The sequence below is a fragment of the Girardinichthys multiradiatus genome, chromosome 6 (assembly GCF_021462225.1).
Source record: "Girardinichthys multiradiatus isolate DD_20200921_A chromosome 6, DD_fGirMul_XY1, whole genome shotgun sequence".
Classification (NCBI taxonomy): Eukaryota; Metazoa; Chordata; class Actinopteri; order Cyprinodontiformes; family Goodeidae; genus Girardinichthys; species Girardinichthys multiradiatus.
Genome location: NC_061799.1, coordinates 42,949,049 through 42,965,388, shown reverse-complemented (window position 1 = coordinate 42,965,388; position 16,340 = coordinate 42,949,049). Strand labels below are relative to the sequence as shown.

The following is a 16,340-nucleotide window of genomic DNA, read 5'->3' as shown; positions in this document are numbered from 1 at the left end:
GTCATTATCACTAATATTATATATGCCTGGCGGTTTGCTGTCAGTCTGGTCAAAACTGATAAAACTCTTCTGCGTCATTAATCCTTTAACGAATTAAAAACCTCCACAGAAAAATTGAAAGCTTCCAGCTACTGGCACACAGTTCATGATAAACACTAAAACAGGAGGTCAAAGCTTTGGAGACATGAGCTAAGAACACAACTGAGAATTTCAACAATCGTTCCTTCTGTCTAACTGATTATATTCAATTTACAGCACCTGCACAATTATGGCACCTCCTGGTAAATGAATAATGAATACATTTATCTATTATTTCAGCAGAATAATCTCACATGGAAAAAAGTGAAACATTCAACCTTTAATGGCACCATTTCTTCTAGCCACTCTTCAAAATGGGAAAGAGAAGAGAACAGGCCATTCCAGAAGGCATATGTGTGCTGATCTTGACAACAAAAAATATCTGCTCACCTAAATGTGTCCCAATCTACAATTACAGCAATAATTAAAGGATTAAATCAAGTTAAACTGAGTCAAACAAGGCTGGATGAGGACCCAAGATTATCTTCTCACTACATATGGCTCTCTTCCAGTGGTACCGGCTCAGCTCGGCCCGACTCAACTCGGGTTTACATGGATCGTGTTGTTTTCCATTACAATCAACCAGTACCACCTGATGGGGCGCGGTCGTCATAGCAAGGCGACCTGAAAAGTAATGTGACATTTGTCTATGCGACACAAACCCAAAGCAGCAATGGAGGACATGGAAGCAATTATAGTCTATGGCTTTCAAAGCAAAATATTCACTTTTCAGCGATTTAAACTTCTCACGACTTTCCTTTGCTGTTTGCCGGTAGCATGAGGGTCCATCAGCAGAGTCGCTCTAGGGAAGCAAACACAGGAGCCAAACCTCTAGCCAATCAGTGACCAGCAGTCTTATGACGTCGCATTTTGAGCTCAACGCACCTCGCTTGGATCCCTGACCAAGTAGGTTCTAAAAAGGGAGCTGGTATCAAGGAACTGTTACAATGGAAAGCCTACATGATCCGTGCTGAGTAGGTACTAGTGGGAATGAGCTATACAGTTAGCAGGATGGTGAGGGAGGTAATAAAAAAACATCTCCAAAGCTCACTGTCAGAGAACTGCTACAGAGTGGCATCCTGAGGTCATCATAACAACCCTTAAACACCTCCAAACATCAACTGGTTGGTTGGGAGGGAAGCCCGGAAAAAGACTCAGCTGTCCTACAGACGCAAAGATGAGGAGGTTACTAAACGCTGCTGGGACTTTAACAGGAACAGCTCTGACATGAATCAAAGGATGAAGATGTGGAGAAGCACCTCATGACCACTGTTAAGTATGGTGTAGGATATGTGATGCTGTGGGCCTGTTTCTCTTCCAAAGCCCATGAGAACCCTGAGTGGATGAAAATGGGTCATCATTGGGTCTTAAACAGGATGAGGGTCCAAAACACACAACCAAGACCTCCAAGGGTTGCTCTGTCTGTTCCAGCCTTATGAAATGTTGTAAGAGACTCAAACAGAATAACAGTGATTATATTAATTTCCTCAGTGAGGAAATGTCCAGCCCAACATTAATCTGCAAGTAAAGATTTATTTATTTTAGGTTGTTTTAGAAATTTTTACTAAAACTCATGGAAGTTCTTATACTAAATTTCAGGACAAAAGATCTTTTTAAATGTTGGAGACATCTCTGCAGGTTTGGTTTTACTCTCTGAAGGAAGTGGAAATTAAACTGTATGTGTCTGAGTGGAAGATTAAATCACGACTTCACGGCCCACTCCTGGTCCAGCTGAGACGGTTATGCAACCAAACATTGAAAGATCTCAGATAGCAGAAGCCTCCCAAGGCCTGACTTCATGGAGAAAGACCCACTCAGTCGAGCTTGATCCGAATCTTTTGGGAACGTTTAACTTAATATCGTTTATAAACTTTACACAAAGTTCCAGCTAAGAACAAGGAGGAAAGTTATTAATGTTTCTGAAGCAAACAAGGAAAAATGCTTCATTTAAACCTCTTTTAGAAAGTGCTGCTGTACATTTTTATCCCTAAAACCTAAAATACTCAGAGAATTACTAGGATTTAAGAACAGATGTTTAAACAAAAAATCTGCAACTGCCTGTGATTCAGATGGAAGCCATTAGCTGGAAAATACACCAAAACGAAGCCTAAAGTCTCGCTTAGTGATGCTTCGCAGTTTGACAACAATGTTGCAAAAAAAAAAAAGTAATTTTCAATGTTAAAATTGTCAAATTTAGATTGAACTGTGGTGTTTTTACAAGCATCCATACAGCTCAAAATAACCAAAGGACAAATATTTATAGAAAGATGTTACATTAACTTTAAAATGAATAAACTAAACACAGAAATGACTCAATTGGTCGGGTTTATTAGAAAAACTAATTTTTCCATCATTGCAAAGGTTTCATGTTGTTCGTTGTAGTAAAATTTGAAAAGAGAAATTTACGATTCATTTATTTAATCTAAAAACCTAATTGACTTCTATATAGTAGGAATTTATAAACCTGATGAGGTACCTGTTTTTCTAAAGAATCCTGCAGGATTTGCAGTTTCAGAGAGATGCTCTGATTCAAGCTAGTGGTTTAATGGCTTAATCAATTAGCTTGGTACACAAATGTGGACAAGTCCCTGCCACTCTTCCATTAATTTATTTAAATGTTTGCATCTGTGCTTATTGAAAGGTAAATAAGCTGTAAACATTAGGGCAAAAAACTTCTGCAACTTCTTTCTAAGAATGTGAAATGTAAGAGAATATAGAAATATGTCTAAAATTAGCATTTCTTTACCCCAAGTAACATATATTTAGGAAATAACGTGAAGCGACCGATGTGATTGGGAACAGAAACTGGTTCCTCTGCTGCTACATGTTTGCTCAGAGGGTCAGCTGAGCTTCCTACCAGTTAACCAGTTAACCTGTCTGAGATGGGGATGACTGAACTGAGTGCCATCAAACACCCAGTTCGATTCATTGGTTCATTATTTAGCTGTAAAACAGGTTCTGTTTGATGCTAAAAATCAATCCGTGGATAATATGAAAGAAGTCAGTAATGCTGTGGTGGCTGCTGGGTGAAAAGGTGGAGGTGGGCACCTTTTGGACAACACTGACCCATCACCAACTGGCTCTGTGGCCCATTGGACTTCTAGTACCAAAGAACGTCTTTTAATTATTTTAATGTTTTGTGTCAAATGTTTTGTGATTTTTTCTTTATGCAAAATTCTGCTTCGCGTCTCACACAGTCTTGGGCCGGCTCTGGTTCTGTCCATGTCATCATCAGAACTATCTTGGTTTTTAATAGTACTAAATAAAATAAAATAATTTCAATTAGAGGGATAAAATCTTTCTGCTGACAGAGTTCAGGTAGAGCGCACAGCTGAGCAATAACTTAATTAGAGACCTTTGTATTAATATATTATGAGATAAATGGTCTTAAAATAATTTAATAGTTGTATTATTATCTGAACATCTTGTTGCTGGTCCCAGTTTGGGCTAGATGACTCTATTTTGGCCTTCGATTAAAGCAAAATAACTTTAATCTCCGCCTCGTCCCTCGTTGTCAGGTCTAACTTTTTATTAATTCATCCAGCAGCAGAATTGGGAAAACACGTCAGATTTCTGAGTCTGCCGGTCGACATGTTTTAGTAACATGTTGTCCAAATCCATCCCTTTCAGTCTGTGTTGATTTCTTTCCACCTCAGTGTTCAGAGGAGGGAGTTATTAGGCCAACTTATCAGCCAGCCTTGCTCCTTTTCTTCTAATCATGCAGATAAGTTGAGTTTAAACGTTATAATCTTCATGGAAAATTTGTATTAGTATATCTATGCTTATTTAGGGGTGCATGTTCTTTAATGTGTATGAAGGGCATGGCTGTGTGCTTGTGAATGGGGTTTTTATGAATATTTATGTATTTGGAGACCGGCAGTTTATTCATTATTAATGATGGCTGGCAGTCCTGAATATCTCTCGCTTGTCTGCCTCCCATCTGAGTGAAGTACACTACTCCAGCTCACCGGTGTAGATGCTGGCGCTGGAGGCCGGGATCCCGAACTGGGACTCGATAAACTTGGGGATGAAGGTGATGAAAGCGGTGACGATGGCGCTCTCGGCCGTGTAGGACAGGCTGACGAACAGGAAGGTTACGTTGCTGAGGATCTTCACCGCAGCTTTGGGAAGGTCTGGAAGACAAAGAAGTGAAAAGACGCTAAAATCAGGTTTTACTGTAAAAACATGTGCGGGGAACAAACAGAGGACTGATAAGGTTCTGCAAGAAGACATCTGCAAGACATCGCAGGAAACAGATTTTATCATAGTGTCAGTTTCAAGTTAGCAGAATGAAACTGGCTGTTTGGTCTCAAACAAATTCTTCTGAAGCAGCTTTTATGTGCAAACAGCAACAAACGGCACTTTTTGCAACATGATTTTGTTACTAAAGCTCTAAACAAAGAAGACCAACTCTGTTAGTGTCAACTAATATGTCAAAAAAGGTATTTAAGCAACTAAATCTGAAACTGTGACTAGGTTTTAAACTACCACTGGTTTCATGATCAGTATCTTACTATCATAGAACACAGCAGTGAATTTAGTTCCCATCTCTTATTTTTTGAGGCTTTTTTGCTGACATTCTGCTTTCAATGCAGCTTTAAACTCAGTGTCAAACTCACAAAGACGCAATATTTGCTCTATTGCTGCACATCTTTTGTGCGTGCTAATTTCTTGTCTGCACTGCATTCATAAAGCAGACTGCCCTGAATATGTAGACAAGCCCACCAATGGTGTCTGAGTTGCACCTATTTATGGTCAAAGGGGTCCTCTTTCCAGCCACAAACACAGCAGGTGCAGAACTGAACAAAGAGATTTAACGATGACGGTACATCTCAAATTCCAGAAGGACTTCTGACTGTATCAGAGATGAATCATTTACTTTTCCTTCCCATAGAAAGGACTCCTGGATCAGTGCTTCTTTGTTCTCTTTGTGTCTCTGCTCTGTTCTCTCAAACCCCCAGTCGGTCGTGGCAGATGGCTGCTCACACTGAGCCTGGTTCTGGTTCTGCTGGAGGTTTCTTCCTGTTAAAAGGGAGTTTTTCCTCTCCACTGTCTCTACATGCATGCTCAGTATGAGGTATTGCTGCAAAGTCAACACCAGTGACTCTCCACTGTCTCTACATGCTCATCCAGGAGGAGTGAATGCTGCAAGTCACTGACTGGATGCAATCTGCTGGGTTTCCTTAGATAGAAAAACGTTTTATCCAATTTGAATAAAAAGCTAACTCCGACTGCACTGTTCAATGGTTAGGATTAATTGGAATGTATGAACCTGACTGTTGTGAAGTGCCTTGAGACAACATGTGTTGTGAATTGGCGCTATATAAATAAAACTGAATTGAATTGAATCACTTTCTGCATAGCATCCCTGAATGAATCAGTGATGCGGATGTTTTAATGCACTGCTGAACTGATTCATTTAGTAACAAAAAGAACTGACTGAAGTATATTTATCAGAAATCTCCAGACAGTCTATAAAAAAGCACACAGTACTAACTTAAAAACAAAATATAAATAAAACATTTTCTTGACCTGGCATTCTGTTATTTTTACCCAAAATATGAATAGAACCAACAACCCCGACCCATCCTTATTAATTTCAGAGCAGGTCAAACTGCAACATTGGAATTTAGAACAAAGTTTAGACAATTTATTTGATTAGAAAACAATTTCCCAAGATATCAGGCACACTTCCCTGGAAGAGGGATACAGTCATACCTGGTGTGCCTTTTTTTATTTTTTCCCCCAATCAGCTTGTTGCAAACAGTGCTGGTCTTAGATAAATGACGCTGGCTTTAATTCACAAACAAATACAAAAACTTGGAAAGATTTTTCATAAGGTGCATTATGTTTCATTAATACCAGCCTATCTTTGCTGGGACATGAGGGGGCTGGTGTCTTGCTCTAGCAGTCATTTGGCAAGATGAGGGCTACCAGTCCATCCCAGGGCAAGACAGAGAAACACAGGGGAGACAACCCTGCACACACACTCATAGCTAAGGGAAATTTATAAAGACCAATTAAACTAATAGTCATGTTTTTGGCCTGTGGGAGGAAGCCGGAGTACCCAGAGCGAACCCACACATGCACGTGGAGAACATGCAAACTCTATGCAGAAAGACCTCATCCTGAGAATGTCTTTATTGTGCCAGAATGGCACAACTTAATATCCACAGAAACACAGCAAAAAGTTAGATTTACTTGATGTATGGGATCTTTCTTTAAAATGCAGCTCAAATCTGAATCTTCTGACATTTGACCTTTTAGGAAGAAACTGTCAACTGTTTCCGTGCATATTTCCTGTACAACCTTCCAGGAGTTATAACCCACAATTGAAATATTCAATAACCCAATAATATCGTTTTTGGTGGGTACCTTGGATGTCCTTGCCGAAGCCCATGGATGAGGTGACCGTTTGATGTTTGGTGTTGTTGCTCTTCTCCTTCAGCACGTCGTCATCGCTGGACATGTCATCCAGGCTCAGCTTTTTCCTCCTCTTCTTCTTCTTGTGTCGAGGAGGGAGCTTCTTGGGGAAGGTAAACATGGGGAATATGACCAGCAGCATGGCCACAGCGCACAGCAGGAATCCGCTCCACCTTAGACACAAATCACGCAGAAAGTTATACGTTTTTTAAACCAGAAACACCATTTGTGAGCCATTCTGCTTCATGCTGTAAGCTGAATGAATGACTGCAGGTCTCAACTCTTTCCCTGCAGTTTCTTATCAAATACACTGCATTTCATAACCATTTGTTGCATTACACCCAAACACCTTCTATGTACTTTAAGGGAATTTTCAGTATAGACAAACACAAAGTGGTACATAAATGTAAATGCGGAAGGAAAATAATCGGCTACATGGTTTTCAGAAAAGACTTTAACATCATCTGCTGGAAGGACAACCTCCGCACCAGTCTCAGCTCCTTTGCAGCCTCAGGTTTTCTGTCAAGATTGTTCTGGAAATAGCTCCATCCATCAACTCCAACCAGCTTCCCTGTCCCAGCTGAAAAATAGCACTCCCACAGCATGATGCTACCACCACCATGCTACACCACTGTTGTGTCAAGATGATTTGCAGCGTTCTTATTCCTCCACACATACGATTTTGAGCATGTAAGTCAAAAACATCAACATCATGACCAGAGCACTCTTCCACATGCTTGCCGTGTCTCCTGCATGGCTTTGCAGGCAATCAATAGTTGTCCTCTCAAAAGATTCTCCCACCTGAGCTGTGGATCTTTGCAGCTCCTCTCGGTTGTTTCTCTGATTAATGCTCTCCTTGCCCAGCCAGTCAGTTTAGGTGGATGGCCAGGTCTTGGCAGGTTTGCAGCAGTGCTATACTCAATTAATTTTCAGAAGATGGATTGAACAGAACCTCTGTGAGATGTACAAACCTTGGGAGTTTGTCTTAGAACCTAAACCTTCTTTAAACTCAACCAGAACCTGACCTGCCTGCTGTGTCCCTTGGTCTTCATGATGCCCATTAAATAAAACTGATTAATGAAAAGTTAATTTATTTCAGTGAAGCACATTATCTAGATTAACAACAGACAGAGTGATGTTTTCAAGCCTTTATTTCTGGTAATTATGATGTTTTTCTGTCTGCAGAAAATAAAGATTAGAATAAAAAACATTTTAAAGCAGAAATGTGGGCCTAATGAAAAGTATGTTAAATTCCTGCTTGAAGATCATTTTTATCTAAATGTAATTTTAAACTGACAAATGAGCCGAAAAGAATATTCTGATTTATTGAATATGACTATAATGTGACAAAATGCAACGACGTTACAGGAGTGTGAATGCTTTTTCAAGGTAAATTTAAAATATTAGAAACTCGTGTTGGTCTCAAACATGTTAGATTAACATTTTGAATTCTGATGATCGCTGAGATTGAGAGCAGATTTTGCAGGAACATTAGCAGCCCCACATTCGTCCTCACCTAACTGGGTGCAAGATGTGTTTGTTTGCATTTAGAGCAGCAAAAGGTAATCAGGAAGCACCTGAGATGGATGTGAACACACACACAAACACACCCTTACTCCAGGTGTGAAGATAAACCTCAACACTGTGATCAGATTACTTATTAATTTACCAGATCTTGAACACGCTACAGAGGCAATCTGGACTCAACATCATGTCATCTTTGTGCCTTATTATTGTGCACATTAATGCATAAATGAGCCGGAGCATTCATACCCACTCTTCCTGCCATCATCAGCTATAATTCATGCAGGAAGCCTGAGGCTGAGTCACTGGTTATGCAGTCGGTTAGATGATAGCATCACTAACAGGTCTGAACATTTGAATAATCAACGGCAGCAGCTAATGTTCAGATGGAAGTACGATGTTTTAAATAAAGTACATCCAACTAGAGTGCACCAGTACCAACATTTAAATGTCGGTACTGGTGTCTTGGATATTTATTGGCTAATTTAGTGGACTTTGCTTCCACCTATCCACATGTAAAGCTGATAAGGCAAAGAAATTAGAAGACTCTCATAGAGAATGTCTTCACCCGTGTTCTACAATAAAAGCCCAAACATCATTGCAGATTTACATTAAAATTTACATCAAAAACAATAAATTAGTATCCATGAGAGATGAGGACATGTTTTAGTTCTATGATGCATTAGTAGGAGGAAGATGGATGTATGGATGTATGGATGGATGTATGGATGGATGGATCCGTGTTCTGGCTGATTACTGCCGTTGCAGCAGAACCGGAACACCTCTACTCTGTCTGTGCAGAACTTCAGGTCCTCCAAGCTGCTTGTATTAATTAATACAAATTATCATGAAGTTTTATTGTACTTTTGAACATTGGGATACATCTTCAGTTGCTCTTAATTAAAATAAAATGAAGAAATTAAATCACGAGACCTGTAAAACTATGTTGCTGGTATTCATATGAATTCTGATTAAAGTCTGTTCAAAGCATTAAAAACAACTAGAAGTCAGAAGTGATGTTTGGTTTGGACTAGTTATAATCAAAGCAGGTAAGGATATTTGCAAACCGGTCAATGCATCCTAAAATATTGGGTCTGACAGTGAAGCTGAAGTGATGTTTCCTCCTGAAACATTTGAAAACACATTACACAGATCCCATCTTCACTACACAAACTAACTTTCCATCTCCATCCACAACAAAGCGGCTGATTGGTCTCACCAGTTGCCAATGAAGCGAGGATCGCTCTGGTCGATGTTGACCACAGTCTTGGGGTCGACGTAAAACCCAATGAGGACTCCTCCCAGCAGGTAACCAGCCGCTGGGCCCAAAGCTCCCATCACATACATGATAGCTGGAAACAGAGAAGAATGAAAAAGGGGCAATTATTAGATTTTTCTGAAGCCACCAGGGGGCATAAATACATGTTTGTATCTTTGTAAATGGTAAAGAGTTATTACAAGCTTGATTTAATTTGGATCTTGTTTCTACCAATTTTGCTGCTTCTCCTACCAGAGTTTGTACCCACAGTAAAACATTAGGAGTAAAATCGTTTGTCAAGCACACACTATTTAAAGACAGCTGTCACGGTAAAACTACAACAACATTTTTTTCCTTCTGATGTGTGAAAAAAACACATTTTATGCTTTTTAGAATCGCTATGAATCAGCTTTAATATCCAACTGTGAATGAACTCAGCGACATCTGCTGAATTTAGGGACTTGTGCAACAATCCTCACCGTGCACAAAAGGGCCATGTGTGCCAATCATATGACTCTGCAATAGGGCCCTGCTGGAGACTGAGAGTTAAGATTTCTCCAATTAGAGGGAATTAATGCGGCTAAATCCCTGGCTCGGGTTGAAAGCAAACCCAAAAATGCGATGGCGTGACTTGGAAATCAAAGCTGGGCCAGGCACAGAACCAGACTGTTAGAGTCCAGAGAATTCACTGGGAGCACTTCATTCATGTCCCCGATGACGTTCCACTTTCAATAGTGACATTTATTTTTAATTATTGAGTCTTTTGTACATGCTTTTTGATCACCTTTCTAATCATTTCTGTAATAAATACTTTAGTTTTTCACACAACTGAGTGGATCTCGTTGATTTAAGTGAGAATAAAATATCACAGCTGGCAGGTTTTCACTCATTAAACTGATGATGATTACCTCAAGTTAGAAATATAAAATATGTTCATTTAGGCTGCGACAACGCTACTCTTTCAAGGACCAAAAAGCTCCACAATACAGTAAATAAACAGTTAAAGACGTATTTACATATGTGATCACTTTAATAAAAGTTGAAATATTCCGTTTAATAAATAAATCTATCATGATTTAAATGTGCAAATCAGCTAATTATTAAATACAAATAAAAAATAAAATATGGAAATTATTACTTAAAATTTTGAAATCATTTAATGTTAAAATCAGTTTTTATTTATTAATGTTAATGTTCCGTGCAGCAGCACATCATTGTTTTTATCTGCAGGATCACAGTCAGTGGGCGGGGCTAACACTGCTGCAGATGGGGAGGCGGAGCACCATTTGTCACCTGGACAGGTAACCAGTATGGTTACCAGTGGTTTGCACACCTCTTCCATTGGGGCATCATCTGAGGGATATTGAAATTCCAACATCCACAATTAATAACTATAAGGTTCAGATGCAGTTAAATCCAGATATTTTCAAAAACTTTATGCAAACTTTAATATTTCTTCTTGCAGGTTTAGTGGTGACACAGCGAGGACAAAACGAGACATAGAAACAATGGAAATAAAAAACAATCTCTGTGGCCAAAAACAATAAAAGTTTCTTCTAATCAGAAATGATTTGCATGTGATTCAAAGGCAGCTAAGAAGAAAACATCCACGTTGGTCTGCAGAGGACCTTAATCCATTTAAACTATTTACCCAATAAAACAGAAAATGAGAGAAACAGGAAGTGACTGACCAACGTTCCGTAGAACAACCAATCAGAAGTGTTGTCTGTAAGTGTTGCTAGGATACGCCTTACAACAGGGTGAAAATGTCATGAGAAGTATTTTACAAGAAAACAACAGACAATTTTACACTTTTTCACTACTTTGCCTGTAGCAATACTGTTTTTATACCACTTTTTTCAATAACGCCTCTGAGTGTGTAATGATATATGCAAATGTTGATATTGCAATGATACCTGCAATAAAAAGTTTTTTAATATACTCTTTTGTTTTCTTTCAGGTTGAACTGAGACATTTGAATAAAACTAATGTTTAGTTAAGTAAAACTCTTTACAGTGCATACAGTGCCTCTAACAGTGCATCAAATTAAGAAATTTTAACCGGTTTTAAAATGTAAATTATGGGTTGCATCAGTGTAGAAGCACCCCAAACTGTAATGTAATTATGACACAAATTCCCATCACCCCAAAATGCAAATCAGGCTAAATAAAACTGAATTTAAATGGCCGTGTTTATGTTTTCATCTAAAAGTTGTCACATTTTTCTTTATTATGTTTCACATTATTACAACGGTTCAGAGTCAACTCGCTGCTTGCATTTTAATGCATCAGTAAGTTTGTAGAAAAAGCAGACTGATGTATTTTCAATACAAACAGCATCTCCCTGCAGACGCAGTCACTCTGTACACTAAGACCAGCAGGCAACTGCAGCGTCCTGAATCAAACATGATGCCAAACTTTTAGAAAATGATCAAACTGAGAGCTGGAAGGCAGATAGTAATTTACAATAATAAGTCCTATTTTAGGAGGTCTGTGGTAAAATAGGAAAAACATCATTCACGTATGCTGCCTCCCATCTGCAGAAGTTTTACTTTAAACATGTTTAAATGTTTTCTTAAAAGCTTAGAAGAATCCACATCGGGTGCTTTTGCTAAATTTGATGATCTATTTTTAGACCTTTATGCTACTTTTTGTCTCGATGCATCATCTTTCAAGTTTTATGCTGTGTCTTGGCCAGGTCGCTCTTTCCTAAAAATCATTGATTTCAAAGATTGAAATAAAGGTTATGAATAAATAAACACATTTTACTAAGCAAACTATAATTGATTTTTTTACACATACATTATGACAAAGATTTAAATATTATAGATAAATTAACTAAGTTGGCATATCTTAAATCCTTATTAAAAAAGATAAAATAGTGCTTTTAGACTTCCCCAGATAATCCAACACGGAGAAAAATCATATGGTTTATATTTTGAATAAAGCATTTAACTCCTTCTTATAATAAACACTCAAACTTCAGACATGACTTTTATAAAAGAGAAACAGGCCAATGGCAGCACGTTTATGTTTCATTTTAACACTAAGAAAACCAATTAGAGGGGAAGTTGTGCAACAGATTCTGCAAAATAATTCATTTATGCAACAGGACTTAATGATTAAAAAAGATGCAGCTCCAAGTCTTAAACTTAAAACCATAAATATATCCCAGAAATACCAACAGCAGCACAAACTGTTTCCTGATCCTCCATCACTGTGCTTTATTATTACATCAACTGACAGAGACAACCACAGCTCAGGATGATGAAACATAAGGTCTGCACTAACAGCTCGGCCTTCCCAAAAGGACTCAGCAGCATCGCAGATTATCCTAAATGGAGGCGGAGAGAAGGAAAACCCTCCACTGGCCTCCAGCCGTGTTACACAACGTGATGCAGACCATCGGGACGGGATAAAAGATAACCAGGCTGCGGATCCTGAGCAAGTAGACGGGGCGGCTGAGGCATCAGGCGATATGAGAAACTTGAGGAGGGAGAAGGGCTGAGGCCTGGGAACGTGATAAATACTCCAGACAAAGATAAAAGACGACAAGGGATGCAAAATGTGCATTCCTTGTAATAAAATATCCAAAAAGAAAACTGGTTTTCATTCTGGACCTTCATGAAACAGACTCATAATCATATAGTGATTCTGTAATAAAGTCCTGATTCAATTTAACTGCTTTTAATGTTCCTGGAAACAGTTGATATTTACCAATCAATTCTTCTGCTAAAACAGGACTTTGTGAGAAAAATCTATTCTAAACAGACAGTTTTATCATCTAATACCAGACATTTTAATAATTCTCCTTTATTTTAAATATGCAGGACCTTCAACAGCTAGTAGATGCAGATCTTTACAACTGGGTGATATATTTAATTTATGCTCATATTAAAGTTAGTGTTAAGGTCAGGCTGCAAAAACCTCAAAAACAGCAACAAAGCAGAGGTCTATTAAGCTAGGAAGAAGAAAAAAATCAGATTTTTATGCAAAGTTGTAGTAAAGCAACTGAATGGAAACATAGTCAGAAGATGGGAAAGAGTAAAGCATGAGAAGAGAGAGAGAGACACAGTTACAGCGGCTGAAGAGACAGGAAGCAGACAAAGATGGAGTGGTGGACACCAGCCTGCTGCTCTTATGGCAGCAATGTTTCTGCTGAGGGAAGAAAAGCTTCTAATGGTCTCAAAGCCAACTGATTTTTAGCCTCATCATTCCTGTCCATCAGCTGCGCGGTGGTTCCAGCCTGAAAGCAGGATGGACTCTGGCTCCTGGAGTACCGCCTCCACTCTGCAGCCTGAGGCCCTGCTGAGGTCCAGCCTTCCTCATGCTGGGCTGCAGCTCTCAGAAACCTACAACATGTAGTAATGTATGACTAAATGTGTTAGCAGGGAGACAGACTGAAGCCTAATCATCTCTTCAGCTCTATTTAGGTCGACAGCAGCCACAATCGAAAGATTGGACCACGGCCTGATTAGAGGTCAACTGAGAGGATCTGGTTTCCAGACCTACGCTGGAACTATAAATACTTGCTGGTAATCCCAGAAACTGACTCAGAGCACAACAGCTCTGTCTCGCTGTCAGCTTGCATCCACTCTTCCTTTGAATTAATGTCATATTCATTTTTACCTTTTAATTATTTATTTAAATCTGGCTGATAATACAACAACCAGCTGTAATGATTTCTAAAACAAGACCTGAGAGCACAAGTTTACATTTAATATGGATCACAGGCTCGATTATGCATATATACCACCTCTATTATTTAGGTAAATGTCCCTAAACAAATTGCACCTCACACTGCTTTCATCAAAGAGCTTCAGGCGTATTTCAGGCTTCATACTCGATCACTCTGCTTGGTTTCCTTTAAAGCATAGTCCAGAAATGGGTGGGTCTTGGGGAACCAGCAAGAACCATGAGGCTCAGTTCTATGATAAACCTGTTTAACATATACAGAGGTTGGACAATGAAACTGAAACACCTGTCATTTTAGTGTGGGAGGTTTCATGGCTAAATTGGACCAGCCTGGTAGCCAGTCTTCATTGATTGCACATTGCACCAGTAAGAGCAGAGTGTGAAGGTTCAATTAACAGGGTAAGAGCACAGTTTTGCTCAAAATATTGAAATGCACACAACATTATGGGTGACATACCAGAGTTCAAAAGAGGACAAATTGTTGGTGCATGTCTTGCTGGCGCATCTGTGACCAAGACAGCAAGTCTTTGTGATGTATCAAGAGCCACGGTATCCATGGTAATGTCAGCATACCACCAAGAAGGACGAACCACATCCAACAGGATTAACTGTGGACGCAAGAGGAAGCTGTCTGAAAGGGATGTTCGGGTGCTAACCCGGATTGTATCCAAAAAACATAAAACCACGGCTGCCCAAATCACGGCAGAATTAAATGTGCACCTCAACTCTCCTGTTTCCACCAGAACTGTCCGTCGGGAGCTCCACAGGGTCAATATACACGGCCGGGCTGCTATAGTCAAACCTTTGGTCACTCATGCCAATGCCAAACGTTGGTTTCAATGGTGCAAGGAGCGCAAATCTTGAGCTGTGGACAATGTGAAACATGTATTGTTCTCTGATGAGTCCACCTTTACTGTTTTCCCCACATCCGGGAGAATTACGGTGTGGAGAAGCCCCAAAGAAGCGTACCACCCAGACTGTTGCATGCCCAGAGTGAAGCATGGGGGTGGATCAGTGATGGTTTGGGCTGCCATATCATGGCATTCCCTTGGCCCAATACTTGTGCTAGATGGGCGCGTCACTGCCAAGGACTACCGAACCATTCTTGAGGACCATGTGCATCCAATGGTTCAAACATTGTATCCTGAAGGCGGTGCCGTGTATCAGGATGACAATGCACCAATACACACAGCAAGACTGGTGAAATATTGGTTTGATAAACATGAAAGTGAAGTTGAACATCTCCCATGGCCTGCACAGTCACCAGATCTAAATATTATTGAGCCACTTTGGGGTGTTTTGGAGGAGCGAGTCAGGAAACGTTTTCCTCCACCAGTATCACGTAGTGACCTGGCCACTATCCTGCAAGAAGAATGGCTTAAAATCCCTCTGACCACTGTGCAGGACTTGTATATGTCATTCCCAAGACAAATTGACGCTGTATTGGCCGCAAAAGGAGGCCCTACACCATACTAATAAATTATTGTGGTCTAAAACCAGGTGTTTCAGTTTCATCGTCCAAACCCTGTATATAGACTGAGAAGGAACCAACTAAGAAAGAAGCTCCAAATCTGACCCCTTTAAATCGAATTAAGATCTGTAGCTGCACGCATGGGGCCAAATGCCTTCTGGAGAAAAGGTTGATGGTCAGACGGGACAAAGAATGAGCCGTTTAGTCACAATGACAACAAGAGTGTTTGAAGGAGCCAAGGCGAGGCTCTGAACCTCAAGAACACCAACTGTGAGGCATGGTGGTGGCAGCAACATGCTGAGGGTCTGTTTCACTTCCAGGGGTAGTAATAAGGTAAGGTAACTAAATCCAAATCCAAATCCTTCAACTACACTTTACATCAGCAGCTAGATGCTTGAACCTTTGACACAGTTCAGGGTTCAATAGGAAGATGATCCCAAACAGACATCAAGACTAGGCTTTGAATGGAGAACATTTAAAATCCTTCTTTAATATTAAACATATGAAGAAATAAGGAGTAACTCAAGACGTTTCCTCAAAACTAAATATCTGAACGGAGTAATCTGGAATGATATTGGATGTAGGAGCCAAACGACGCTAACAGCAGATGTATTAATTTTCCAATCAGCATTCTCCTCTTGTCTTATCGTAGAAAATTTGTTTTTTCACTTTACACTGAGAAAAATGCACATGTAGCATTTAGTTTAACACTTTGATGTGCTCAGAGACATTTTCGGACCCGTCTGCATATTCACCCAGAACCATAAGCTTTACAGGTTTACACGCAGTCTGATATAACTGCTGGCAGCCTTGCATCAGAACTATAATCTCCCACACAAACGCATAAATATAACATCCTCGGCACTGCATCAGCATCATCCAGAGTGCTGAA

At 39.7% G+C, this 16,340-nt stretch overlaps 1 protein-coding gene across 1 annotated transcript in view; it reads right to left on the bottom strand.

Annotated features, from left to right (window-relative positions):
- LOC124870081 (solute carrier organic anion transporter family member 5A1-like) overlaps positions 1-16,340 on the bottom strand; it is a 50,589-nt gene that overhangs the window by 12,446 nt on the left and 21,803 nt on the right. Inside the window, exons 2-4 of the mRNA XM_047368549.1 lie at positions 9,245-9,377; positions 6,454-6,674; positions 4,047-4,211 (exon numbers count right to left, since the gene is read on the bottom strand). Coding sequence (XP_047224505.1) covers positions 4,047-4,211; positions 6,454-6,674; positions 9,245-9,377 — 519 coding nt within the window. The remainder of the gene's footprint in view (positions 1-4,046; positions 4,212-6,453; positions 6,675-9,244; positions 9,378-16,340) is intronic.